Here is a 14216-nt window from a genome sequence, read left to right as displayed (position 1 = left end):
TGGTGAGGATAAGCGGCTAAGTAAATGGATGGATGGAAATCAGTCACTTGTACTCATGTCTCAAGTTCCATCCATCCATTTTCTTTTGCGGCTTATCCTCACGAGTGGCGCCGGGAGTGCTGGAGCCTATCCCACCTGTCAAGGGTCAGGAGGCGGGGCACACCCTGAACTGGTCGCCAGCCAATCGCAGGGCACAGCGAGATAAACAGCCGCGCTCACAATCACACCTAGGGGCAATTTAGAGTGTCCAATTAATGTGGCATGTTTTTGGGATGTGGGAGGAAACCGGAGTGCCCGGAGAAAACCCGCAAAGGCACGGGGAGAACATGTGAACTCCACACAGGCGGGTCCGGGATTGAACCTGGCACCACAGAACTGTGAGGCCAGCGCTTTACCAGCTGAACCACCGTGCCGCGTGAAAAGTAGATCTCGGGGTAAAAAAGTCTGGGCACCCCACCGTGCCGCCCATATCTCAAGTTGTACAGTGTTCTTCTTCCTCAATACTGGGTTCGATTTCCAAATAAATTGAGCACAGACCTGAATTCAACTACCAACCGTGACGAGGATGCGTTTGACATCCCACAGTTTAGCCACGGCGACCCACTAAGACTTTTGCATGGTCTCGTCAGAACCCGTCTTGATTCTTCGCAAGCTCGGGGGGGGGGGGGGGGAGAAAATCTGGGCTGACGATGACGATAATGATAAGCTTGGCGGGGGGGGGGGGGGGGTCGTCCTCTCGCTTCCCCGTAATTATTCCCACGCGAACTTTGCGCGTCCAGACCAACGAAGGGTTTTCGTTTTTCTTTATCCTTTCCGAGCAAGAAGTCTAAACGCTGAATGAAATCGACGTAAAAAAAGAAAAAGGCAAAAAGGGACTCTTGAGGCCGGATGTATGCCGAGAGCTCGGCGGATGAACCCGCCGTTATTTATAGCAGAGAGTCGGCGTCTGCCGAAAGCCAACAAGCGAGCGTTTTTGGTTTTTCTTAAATGGAGATTATGTCTCTCGTTCTGCCAGTGATGAAGAGACAAACAGAGGTGATGTCCCCCCCCGCCCCCCCCCCCCCCGAGATGCCGCGCCGCATGCAAAACACGCGCCGTTGACAGGCAGATCCGCCGACGACGGCAAACTTCTGTCAATCGGCGAGACGGAATGAATTTCGGCGCATCTCGTTTGGGATCGGGAACGGATGGAGAAGGGGGGGGGGGAGCCCCGTGTTGACGCCTACAAATATGATCTGAAGAGTCTACGCACAATTGTTCAAACAGCAAAAAATGGAAAGGGTGGGCGGGGGTGGCGGGGGCAAAAGCCCGAGCGCAACATTTAAAGTTCTACTGACATGTAAAGCATGATTTTTAGTATGTTTTTAATTTTTTTTTAAAAAGCAGCCGGAATCGACCAATCCGTCATGATTTTTGATGTACGTGGCCTTGTGTAACTCCCGCCATGAAAATCATCTTGAACTTTTGTTTTGAAGAAGAAGCAGGAAGTGATGTTTTTTTTTACAGACGCCCACTCAGGCGGGTTGGTGTGTTTATAGCAGTTTTTCCGGCGGGAAAGTAGCTGTTTCTCCCCGCGTTTTAGCCAAAATGGCGGCTCGTCGTATTGCTGGATTTTGCTGGAACGCTCGGGAGGACGGATTCACTCTTCATACGTTTCCAAGAGACCCGGTTCGTTGTGAAAAATGGATTGCACGGGTGCAAAGGATGAGAGCTTCGTGGGTTCCAAATGACAGGTAACGCTATTTAAAAAAATAACAGTCGGGGTGGGGGGGGGGGCGACGTAATTCTTCTCTCAGAACGTAACAAAAGATCCACGTCATGCTAAATGTGTCGATGTGCGCGGCCACGGAGGTGGATCAGGCGGGGAGGTGGTTTGGCTGCGTGCTGGAGGAGAAAGGAGTCCCCCCCCCCCCCCCAACCGGACACCGGTCTCAGGGCACCCCTGAAGCAGTTACTTTGGAATGGGTCCTCTTGAGTGCGCTACGTACTGTCGGGGAGTCTGTTGCTAGTTAAAAGTGATCCGCATATCATCTAAATATGGCTGGAAACGATGCCCCGGTCACTTCACTCAATTGTGAGATGTCATAGAGCTTCCATGTCATAAGGGGGGGTGGGAAAAATATGAAAATCTCTGCTGTTCCTCTCCAATAGCAGGTGGCACAGCGTCTTCTCAATGGCGACTGTACAAGTGTGACGTCTGCTGATGACATCACAGGCAATGTGGCTGCCACTGGGATGCCGAGTGAAACTTTGCGCATGACACGCTCTCCGCTCATTTTTTTCCCCCTGTATGAACATTGAAGTGAATAATATTATATATATTTATATATAGCTTTCATAATATTTATTTTATTTTTATTTTGTATATCGGGATGTCAGTATACCTTTAAGGATCAGCGGAAATTCCTGGCAAGTAGTGGCTTTTAAGTATGTCTTGAATGTTATACACACACACACATATATGTATATGTATATATATACATGTGCAAAATATGTTATGGTTTTATGATAGGTTAATTTTCAACACAGAGGGTGTGCACACTTGTGCAACCCCATCTCAGTTTACCGTCACTTTCCTGAAAAGTATTTGTTTCCATTTGCGTTGCACAAGTTATTGGTGACATTATTGGTGAGGAAAGTTTTGAAATGATTTATCCTGCTCACGTTTTCTAATATCAATATACGTGCTATGTCAACAGGGGTGTGTAGACCTTTAATATATCAAAAAATATTGACACTTGGATAAAAAAAAAAAAACATCTTATTTTGGTGACGATTGATCATGATTCACAAGAAAAAAAATGTATTTAACATCACAAAATTTTAGAAATATAAAATTACAACAAAATTGTAAAAAAATTATACAATTATATAATAATTAACGCTCCAAAAATGCCTTTTCCTATTGAAAAATTAAGCTTTCACCATTAAAAAAAAATGCTTAATTTTCATAACTTTACTAAACCAATTTGAATAAATAAATAAAATCATCCATCCATCCATTACTTTTTTTCACTGCTTATCCTCAAAAGGGTCGCAGGATAAGTAAAATGATTTTTTTTTTTTGTAAATTTTTTTTTGGGGCATTTTGGTGAGCAAAAAAACCCCAAAACAATTTCTTGATGAAATATAAGACTTTAATCTCTTAATTATGACTGCATAAATTTCATCCACACCTACATTTATTCATAATCAAAAACCGTCTGTTCAAATGGAAACGACGGAGCTCTTTTTCTTTTTCTTTCATTTCGTCTTCTTGCCTTTTAACCGTTTTGCTTTCCCCGCCGATTTGGCGACATCATCCTGCGAAACAACAACAAAAAAATGGATTAGAGATTTATGATTATGATATTAGTGCTCCGCTCATCTTTTTTATTCTTCATCTTTGGAGTGGCGCCTTCGTATAGCGGCTGAGAGTTTTTTGACAGACACTTGGCTCTGTTTTTTTTTTTTTTTTTGCCGCCCGCTGCGCCGCCGTCTCGGGGAAATATTTTAATTGCGGCCCCCTGATTGGCCGAGGTCGCTTCTTCTCCAACGCGCGGCGGCGGCACAAAAGCGCCTCTCGGCTGGTCTCCCCGGGTGAACTTTGAACCCCCCCGTCGGGTGGACGATATCAGCCGGCGGGCGAAGAAGAGATATCATCGGCGAGGTTCTCGCAAAGCGAGCTCGTTTGACCTTCGCCCCGCGAGCGCGCCTTCCATCTCGGATGGGGCGACCGTTCAAATCGATACGCCGCTCGTCGCGCGGATGGACAATTGATCGACGGCAGGTGCCTTTTTCTGGGATTGTACAAAACGGAATAAAAGTGCCCATTTTGTCCGTCCCGCGTGGCTCTGCCAAACGTCGCGTTTTGTTTCGCGTCGATCGTTTAGCTCGGCGATTCCGAGATAATCAGCTGTGCCGCGGGAAATTTTTCTTCATTGACCCAAAAATGATTATTCAATTACTAATAAACAATAGCATAACACCTAGCTACGCCCGAGGAGAGTGTACATAGCCAGACGCCGACAATTTTGCAATATGTACAATCATACATTCTTTAAAACGATACTACTGCAGCTTACTGAGTCACTTGCAGTACTTGTGAAATACTCCACCCTTGTGGTCAAATCACGCAACAGCACGAGCTGCTATGAATGATTCGTGGCGCACAAATTAATTCTTTATATTCTACACCATGAAGTTATTACCATCCATTCATTTTCTTTGCCGCTCATCCTCACGAGGCAGATTCCTACTCCTAGGTTGTGTTTTTTTTTGTTTGTTTTTTTGTGTAGGTTTTTTTTGGGGGGGGGTTCCTTTTATGAACTCTGAAAATGGGCTCTTTTTGGAAAAAAAGTGTCTTTTAAACTTTTTAAAAATTCTTTACACATCCATTCATCTATTTTCTTTCCCGCTCATCCTCACAAGGCAGATTCCTACTCCTTGGTTGTTGTTTTTTTGTTTGTTTGTTTTTTGTTGTTTTTTGGGGGGGGTTCCTTTTTTCAACTACAAAAATGGGCTCTTTTGAAAAAAAAAGTGTACTTTTAAACTTTTTTAAAATTTCTTTACACATCCATTCATCCATTTTCTTTGCCGCTCATCCTCAGAGTGCGGGTTCATACTCCTAGGTTGTGGGGTTTTTTTTGTTTGTTTGTTTTTTTTTTCAACTCTGAAAATGGGCTCTTTTTGAAAAAAAAAAAAAAAGTGTACTTTTAAACTTTTTTTAAAATTTCTTTACACATCCATTCATCCATTTTCTTTGCCGCTCATCCTCAGAGTGCGGGTTCATACTCCTAGGTTGTGGGTTTTTTTTTGTTTGTTTGTTTTTTTTTCAACTCTGAAAATGGGCTCTTTTTGAAAAAAAAAAAAAAAGTGTATTTTTAAACTTTTTTAAAATTTCTTTACACAACCATCCATCCATTTTCTTAGCCGCAAAACTCACGCAGGCAAACTTTCTGATTTCTGGCTTCGGGTGCGATCGGTCGAAACGCGTCATGCGCGCGTGTCGCTAACTGACGACAACGTAGTTATTATGGCGTAATTACAGTTAAAAATATTTTAAGGTTGTGACCGCCGCGAATCCCGCGCAGGCGCATCTGACGTCGTCGTCTGCGAGCGCACTAGTAAAACCCCGAAGAAAGTAAAGTGTTTTGCCTCTTGACTTGCTGATTTAGCAGAAATTGGGTCTGGAGCTCAGCGAGGTGTGAACGCCTGAAACGAGGTCAAAAGCATTCGAGTGGACGGGATGGCGGCTCCATTATTCTCCCCCGATTCCACTTTTTTTGTTTCCGGCGCCGGCCTGGATACCTTCTCGCCTTACTTTGTAATTGAAAATATTCCACGGACTGACGTTTCCTTTTATTTCTCCAGAAAATGGGACTTTGCATCTTTTGTAACTGCAACCTCATTTAAACGACGTGTCCCGACGAGACGGATGAATGGCACAGCACTTGAGGTTTGCGCTTTGTTTCGGGGACGTGCGAGTGTGACTCCCGAAATTTGCTTCCCCGCATCCATTTTCTTTGTCGCTTATCCTCACGAGGGTCGCGGGGAAGTGCTGGAGCCTATCCCAGCCGTCAACTGGCAGGAGGCAGGGTCGCCAGCCAATCGCTGGGCACACGGAGACAAACGGCCGCACTCACAAGCACACCTATGGGCAATTTAGGGTGTCCAATTAATGTTGCATGTTTTGGGGATGTGGGACGAAACCGGAGTGGCCGGAGAAAACCCACGCAGGCACGAGGAGAACCTGCAAACTCTACACAGGCGGGGCCGGGATTGAACCCGGGACCTCAGAACTGTGAGGCCAACGCTTTTCCAGCTGATCCACTGTGCCGCCCCCTTTATTCTTATATTTACGTTTGATATTTTTAAACGTTTAAAAATCCAAAGGTGAACTGAAACTGGTTCATTGGTCTAATATTTCATTTCCAGATCAATACAATGTTAAATTAATTTATTTATATGTTTATTTTTTTGTATTTATACATTTATTCATTTATACTCTACACTTTCATCTCATAATTGTAAATATATATTTTTTTTAATAAACCGCAATCGCATTACTTGTCGCATTATCTTTTCAACTTCAACTCTTCAAATTTGTAAAATACTTTTGGGATGTGGGAGGAAACCGGAGTGCCCAGAGAAAAGCCACGCAGGAACGGGGAGAACACGCAAACTCCACGCAGGTGAGGCGAGGCCGGGATTGAACCTGGATCCTCAGAACTGTGAGGCCAACTCTTTACCCGCTAACCCCACCGCGCCGCCCCCAGATTTACTTGACGACCACAATTTTGGTAGGTCTGACATAATGTTTTAAAGTGATGATTCTTTTATTATTTTAGCGCTTTTCAGAGGTCCTTGAGAGCGACTTTGTCTGACTGTCACGCCGCAAGCACCAGAAGACGGCCGGTGCCATATTTGAAGCGTTTGTATTTGTATCATTAGATGCGGACGGAGCACGTCAAGGTTGCGTTTAAAGGTCCCACGTCCGAGAGATTAATCGTGCCCACTGTAGGCCCAAATGTAGAAATGCCACAGCTCATTATCGCTGATTTTACATTTTCCTTCGAGCCGCCATCCAGTCCCCCCCCGCTATAGATCCGAACAACCTTGCTCGAAGTCCTCCTCAGGAGGCCGAACTAAAAGTTGTGCTTTCGGGTTCGGTTCGGGGAACTCAAAGGTGCAGTTTGGTTGCTACACAAACTTGGGGATAAAAATCACGTTTTGATTTGATTTTAGCGGCACGGTGGGCTCAGCTTGTAAAAGCGTTGGCCTCACAGTTCTGAGGTCCCGGGTTGCATGTGTGGAGTTTGCGTGTTCTCCCCGTGCCTGTGCGGGTTTTCTCTGGGTACTCTGGATTCCTCCCACATCCCAAAAACATGCAACATTAATCCATTCATCCATCCATTTTCTACCGGTTTTCCGGGTCGGGTCATGGGGGAAGTAACTTCAGCAGGGCTACCCAGACTTCCTTTTCCCCAGCCACTTCTTCCAGTTCTTCCGGAGGGATCTCGAGGCGTTCCCAAGCCAGCCGAGAGACAAAGTCACTCCGGCGTGTCCTGGATCGTCCTCGGGGTCGCTTTCAGGTGTGACATTCGCGGAACACCTCGGCGGGGAGGCGTCAAGGAGACAGAATCGGATGCCCCAGCCACCTCATCTGGCTCCTCTCAATGTGGAGGAGTAGCGGCTCGACACTGAGCCCCTCCCTGGGAGAGCCCGGACACCCTGCGGAGGAAACTCATTTCGGCCGCTTGTATCCGCGATCTTGTTCTTTCAGTCACGACCCACAGCTCGTGTCCATAGGTGAGGGTAGGAACGTAGGGGGAAGTAGCTTCAGGTGGGATAACCAGACTTCCCTTTCCCTAGCCACTTCTTCCAGCTCTTCCGGAGGGACCCCAAGACGTTCCCAAGCCAGCTGAGAGACATAGTCTCTCCAGCGTGTCCTGGGTCGTCCCCAGGGTCTTTTTACGGTAGGACATGCCCAGAACACCTCACCGGGGAGGGGTCCAGGAGGCAGAATCAGATGCCCCAGCCACCTCATCTGGCTACTCTCAATGCGGAGGAGGAGCGGCTCGAGATTGATCCCCTCCCTGGGAGAGCCCGAACACACCCTGCAGAGGAAACTCATTTCGGCCGCTCGTATCCGGGATCTTGTTCTTCCGGTCACGACCAACAGCTCATGCCTATAGGTGAGGGTAGGAACGTAGATGGACTGGTAAAGTGAGAGCTTCGGGCTTTCGCCTATCCTGTGGGGGGTTCTTCAAGAGAATGGGGTGCCGAACCCCCTGATACGAGCTGTCAGAGTTTGGTCCGCATTGCCAGCAACAAGTCTGACTCGTTTCCGGTGAGAGTTGGACTTTGTCACCGATTTTGTTCATAACTTTTGTGGACAGAATTTCTAGGTGCAGCCGAGGCGTAGAGGGTATCCGGTTTGGTGGCTTCATCAAGCCGTGATCTCCGGCTCTCACGGGGCGATTCGCATCAGAGTGTGAAGCGGCTGGGATGAGAACCAGCACCTCCAAATCTGAGACGATGGTCCTCGGTCGGAAAAGGGTGGCGTGCCCTCTCCGGGTCGGGGATGAGATCCTTCCCCAACTGGAGGAGTTCAAGTATTTTGGGGTCAAAAGTATACTAGGTGTGATTGCGAGTCCGGCCGTTTGTCTCTACGTGCCCTGCGATTGGCTGGCGACCAGTTCAGGATGTACCCCGCCTTCCTGCCCGTCGACAGCTGGCATAGGCTCCAGCACACCCTGCGACCCTCCTGAGGATAAGCGGCAAATGAAATGGATGGATTTGATTTGATTTTTTTCAGCGATTACAGCCGCCTCTCAGCGGTAAACACGGAAGCGAGGGCAAACGGGCACGTCGACGCTTTTGCTCGGGTTTTCGCGCCGCTCGTAAATCCCAATTGGTCCAATAAAAAGCTTGGCACATTGGTATGTTATTGTAATTTCACTTTAATTAACTAAGCAAGTCTAAGCCCCGATTAACGCGCCCCGGTCGGACCTTTGTTTTTGTTTACTTTTTTTTTCCGCAAGGCCAATGTGGCGTGTAAATATAATGAATCACATTAATTGGGGCGCTTAAATTGGCCACGGGGGCCCAGATTGTTGCCGGTGGCTCGCTGTGACGCGCTTAAAAACAACAGCAGTCCGAAGCATTTTATCGATCACCTCCGTCCGGGCGCCTCGAGACGGACGCCGACGTGCGAGGAAATGCCGTAGCGGGCTAACCGAGGCAGACGCTCGCCAGCCGGGATCCCGGCCGCGCTCGAAGAATTTCCCCCACCGCCGCGGAGACTGCCAGGAGCGTTCGTCCACGTGGGAATAGCGCGAATCTACGCCGAGCGCGACCCATTTATCACTCGACACGTTAAGCGCGCCGGTTCCGACGCCGATGCGGCGTTTTGGAGAGCGGAGAACCGGGATGCAATTAAAAGTTCAGAGTGGGCTTGTGATTGCTTTTCAATTAAAATTGTTTGCTTGCAAGAGCTGAAAAATGGATGGAAACGGGTGGCCGCGGTGGAAACGTGAATTTTCAGTCGTTTTTATTTTACTTCCTTTTAAATATCATTTGCTTTTTTGTAAAAAAAAAAAAAAAAAAAATAGTCTGTCAAAAATTTTAATTTGAAAAAAAAAAAAAACCCATAACATTTAATAATGCAAGAATAAAGTCCGGGTTTCTAGAATTTGTCAATATTTTGACAGAACAGATTCGAAAACAGTGTAATTTTTCTGTTAAAAAAACAACTTCAGATAAAAATGTGACGAGAAAGAAAAATGCAAGAATTTTCTCTTTTAGAAAAAAATGTTTTGTGGAATGGGAATAGATGGAAAAACATTTATCACAATCAGTCATATTTTTGTAAGTGGAAAAAAGTCAATTTTAAATATTTTATTTCAGAACAAAATGTGAATATTAGGAGGAAAAACGTTATGTCAATTAAATTCCATGTTGTGACAATGTTTTGTTTTTTTTTTTTTTTTTAGAAAAGTTGAAATTTTGAATGATAAGTAATTTAGGAGAGGAAATTGTGTATAAAACATATCTAATCAATCTTTTCAAGGAAAAGTTAATTTTTTAATGAAAAAGTAACAGTTCAGTTATTTTTCCACTTTTGAGAAAACACAATTTGGAATGATAAGTAATTTAACAAAGACAAATGTATGTTGAAAATATTGATAAAAAATAGTTAATTAACAAGCTTATTTGTATGTGGAAAAAAGTCAATTTTAAATATTTTTTTCAAAATTAAATGTGAATATTAGAAGGGAAAATGTTGTCAATTAATTAATTGTGACAATGCTTTTCTTTTTTTTAGAAAAGTTGAACTTTTGAATGATAAGTAAATTAGGGGAAGATATGCTATATAAAACATATCTAATAAACATTTGCAATGAAAAGTTAATTTTTTAATGAAAAACTAACGGTGCAGTTTTTTTCCATTTTTGAGAAAAGTTGCAATTTGGAACAATAAGTCATTTAAGAAAAACGGATGAAAAAAATATCAATAAAAATAGTTAAAGCTTTTTTTTGCTGGGGGAAAAAAAATTCACGAAAAACAAAAATATTTCCAAACCAAAATAAATTATTATTAAGAGGAAATAAATACAAGGAAAAATACAAAAATAAGAATTAAGTCCTATTTTGGAGAAAAGTCACAATTTCACAAGAGAATACCATAATCATATCGAATCCAACATTTCAAAAAAATATATCAGGAAGGGAAAAAAAGTAAAATCTTTTTTTTTTTTTTTTTTTTAAAAATTTGTTCTTTTTTTAAACGAAAAACTGAAATAGCTTCTAACCGGAAAAGGGTTTCCTCCCCTCCCCTTTCAAAAAAACCTCACATCATGTTTGCCTGTCCTGAATTGTTGCTTCTTTTTTTTATTTTATCCCCCCCCCATCCAAAATCTTATCGCCGCTCCATAATCGGTAAGTTGAAGTCGACTGGATGCCGCCTGAGGGTAAATCCTTCATTTTAGCTGCCAGGCCGCTATTGAAGTGAGGCAGGCCAGGAGAAAAGAAACATTTATGTCTGAAATGAGGTTCCCAGGCCATTTTGGGGGGGGGGGAGATAGCCAGGTAGGTTGGGGCCTCAACCAGTTTTTGCGCAGTTTGACGTCCAACTGAACATTATAGAGGAACTCCAGCGCCTTTTTTTTTTTTTTTTTTTTTAAAAACAGCAAGCTGACACCTTTTTGAAGTTTTTCTACCCCCCCCCCCCTTTCGTGAGTACCTTTAATCTACATGTGACGTTCCAGCTCAAAGCTCCATCGTGCTATCAATGAAATACGTTTTGCGGAACGTAAAGATGGCTTCAAAGCGGCCCGGCGGCCGACATCGGCGCCGTCGACGGCGAACGGGGGTTCGGGGGGGGTGGTGGATCGTTTGATCTCTCCGAACGCCGACGCTTCAAAATGGAGTCCAAATGCGAAGGCGTTCTCCCGGACCGAGCGGTGCCGAAGCCGCGATCGAGTACACGTGTAGTAACTCTCGGGTTTTGACATCCGAGTCTCGCGCGAGTCACTTTATCGATGAAGTCTTACCGCAAGAATCCTGTCCTAGTAAAGAGAGACTAACTGCAAATTTATCTAAACTTTAGCTATCGAATAGTTTTAAAATTCTCAAAATAGTCGATTAATTTGATAATCCATAACTTGCTGTTGCACCTCTGGTGGGTGATAATGCGCTACATTCCATTTCTGTACTTATATTTGATTGATGGAAGTCGATGAAGTACCATAATTTCTCGTGCGTAATCCGCACCCATGAATAATACGCACCCCCAAAGTTGACCTCAAAATTCTGGAAAACGATTTTGCTTCTATCTATCATGAACATGAAATACTATCTGTATTTTGTTCCTCTTTTCAATTCATTATTCTGAAGTTAAATGCTTTATTTGAACATGTAACACTTTTTTATTTCCGTACTCTTACTCTGAAATACACCGTCCTACTTTTATTTACAAAATGAGAAAACATGCAGTTTTATTACCCAAGTAGTCGTTGTAAAACACTACTCTTACTCTGGTTAAAAAATATCGTTTCATTCCACGTGCTACTTTCATTTGCATGGTTGAACAATATCACACAACAAACAACAAGTTGTCAACACATGATAATTTTTCATATTAGCGTAATTTCCGAGCCTACAAGCCGCGACTTTTTTTCCCCACAGGGTTTCAACCCTGCGGTTTAGGATATGATGATACGGCTAATTTGTGCATTTTTTTCTAACAACCACAAGGGGGCACTCGAGCAGAAAAGGTAAGAATGAGACCAGTGGAATATATGTGCCGAGGAAGTGACTTTTACCAGCTCTGTTAGTGCTGCGCTAGCGTTAGCACTGTGCTAGTGTGTTGCTCCTTTGTTACTGGCTCGTCTCAGTGATATTTACCGGTAAGTTTTATTTTAACCAACCCTGTTAGAGTTAGCGCTAGTGTTAAACTCTTTCTGTGTACTGTGTTTCTTTGTAAATATCTCGTGTTTCAACACTGCTGCTTATGCGGTGATGCGGGTAATTTGTGCATTTTTTCTAACAGCCGCGAAGGGGGCACTTGAGCGGAAGAGTGAGACTGTGCCGAGGAAGTGACTTTTACCGGTCCGGCCCTGTTAGCCCTGCGCTAGCATGTTACTGTGGTGTCTCAGTGATTTTTAACAGTATGTTTTTTTTTTTTTTAACCGGCCCTATTAGCTCAGCGTTAGCGTAGCGGCGCTAGCATTAAACTCTCTGTGTACCATCTGTCTTTGTAAATATCTTGTTTCAATGTGGGCACTTGCGGCTTTTACACAGCTGCAGCGTATGTATGTACCAAATGGTATTTCCTTTACAAATGTACTTGGTGAGGCTTATAACCAGGTGGTGTAGGCTGAGAATTATGTTTTTTTTTTTTTTTTAAGTAAAAACCGGTACTCTCACATGGGCCAAAGGTTTTGGGGCTACGCTCCCCACCTCTGGTGACCCGTGAATATGGAGATTTTTTTTTTTTAACTATACGCCAATATTTGTACTTTCTGAGAAACTTCAGTGGCACACGTCAGCTCAATTGTTGGCGAGAATTCACAAATGTTCTGCCAACCGACGGCGGCGAATCTGAACCCTTTTGGTTTGCAACACAATTGGATACTCGATCAACTCCAGTCGGCCCAAGTTTTGTTTTTCATTGTGACAAATGATCAAACGGGGGGGGGGGTTGTTTATAATTGGCGTTTTACTTTTCTACATTTCAGAATCAGGCCTTCTTTGTGAAAGAATCGGTACTTTCAAATGCTTTATTTATTGTAGACAGGTACAGGTTTTGGATTTCCACTTCATCACAACGTGGAAGTACTTCCCCCACCTCCGCACGTCACCGAGCGCGAGCTCAACATTCAAATCTCAGACTCGCCGTGTCAGCGGTAATGAGGATCCGGTGTAAAATTTCTCTCGGAAGGCGGCTGAGCATCACTCAAAGAGCGCGGCAGCGACGGCCACCGACAACGTCCGACCCTTTTTACGAGCGCGGCGCACCTTTCGTCAAACGGCGGCGGGGTAATGCCGCTTGTCACGCGGCAGCGACCGAGTCCTTGAACCCGCCGCGGAGACCTTTTGGCGTTTGCCGCGAGACGCCGTCGCTGTGTCAACGTGGCGCGCCTGCAGATATTTTATCTGCTTCGGGGACAATATCGAAGCCGCGGGACAGCGGCTGCGTGGAAAGGTTGCACTCAATCGCTGTGCAGCCCGATAGTCGCTGCCCCTGCTGTTTTATGTATTTGTATACTTTTGACGCGTGAAAAAAAAATCCCATTTGGTGATTTATGCACGGCTACTTAAAGGGGAAATCCAGTGCTTTGCATGAACAGTGGATCCAATAGGTCATGTAATATGTACCATATTTTGACAATGTGATGTCAAATTCTCTCTCGTTTAATAGTGATGTGAGAAGATTTTTATCGACAATTAGGAATTTTCAGGGGCGCTGTCATTTTCGCGAGTCACATGACCTACGTGCGCGAATGTGACGTGTTACGTGTCGTTCCAAATTCCTGATTACATGGGACACCGTTCATACACAGCGCTGATTTCTCTGATTTATCCTCACCCGGTGAAGAAATAGCAGTATCGGTTGATCGGGAAGTTGGAGGAATACTTAATACAGATTTGAACCTGTGGCTGTAAATGTGGAATATTGGGATGGTTCTTTAGGTGGAATGCCGCGGGAGTCTAACTACTCTGAGGACTACGCACGGTAAAACAAAGGCCCCCGTAAAGGCCTCCAGGCCGGCAGCCGCGGATGGTTCTTCGGACGGGAATGACGCGGAGTCTGACGAGCGAATTCTGGTGGCGGGGCGCGAGCTGAGCTTCCAGGTGGGGGAGGCCGTTAGCCCCGGACGCCGAAGCTAGGCTAAAGGTCTCCGCTGCCACCGAAGGCGGGCCACGAACTCCAGCACCGAGCCGCAAGTCGAGTTTTGACATCTGGGGAGGCCTTTAGCCGAGCTTCTGTAGCGGCGGAGGCCTTTAGCCTAGCTTGGGCATCTGGGGCCAACGAAGCGGGCGGCGGCGGGCCACAAGCTGAGCTTCCAGGCCTTTGTTTATGCACTTATGTCGCTCGTAGGCCTCCGAGTCGTCAGACTCTGCATCATTCCGCCCGAAGAACCATCCGAATATTCAACATTAATTACAGTCACAGGTTCAAATCTGTATGGAAGTATTTCTCCGTCTTCCCGATCACCCAATACTGCTAT

At 45.0% G+C, this 14216-nt stretch overlaps 1 protein-coding gene across 1 annotated transcript in view; it reads right to left on the bottom strand.

The window, feature by feature from the left end:
• Window positions 1-2861: 2861 nt before the first annotated feature.
• The window catches only part of impact (impact RWD domain protein), a 31569-nt gene continuing 20214 nt past the window's right edge, over window positions 2862-14216 (bottom strand). The window contains exon 11 of the mRNA XM_061825782.1: window positions 2862-3303. Coding sequence (XP_061681766.1) covers window positions 3244-3303 — 60 coding nt within the window. The 3' untranslated portion in view covers window positions 2862-3243. The remainder of the gene's footprint in view (window positions 3304-14216) is intronic.

This window comes from Syngnathoides biaculeatus, chromosome 7 (assembly GCF_019802595.1).
Source record: "Syngnathoides biaculeatus isolate LvHL_M chromosome 7, ASM1980259v1, whole genome shotgun sequence".
NCBI lineage: Eukaryota > Metazoa > Chordata > Actinopteri > Syngnathiformes > Syngnathidae > Syngnathoides > Syngnathoides biaculeatus.
This window is presented reverse-complemented; position numbering and strand designations above follow the sequence as displayed.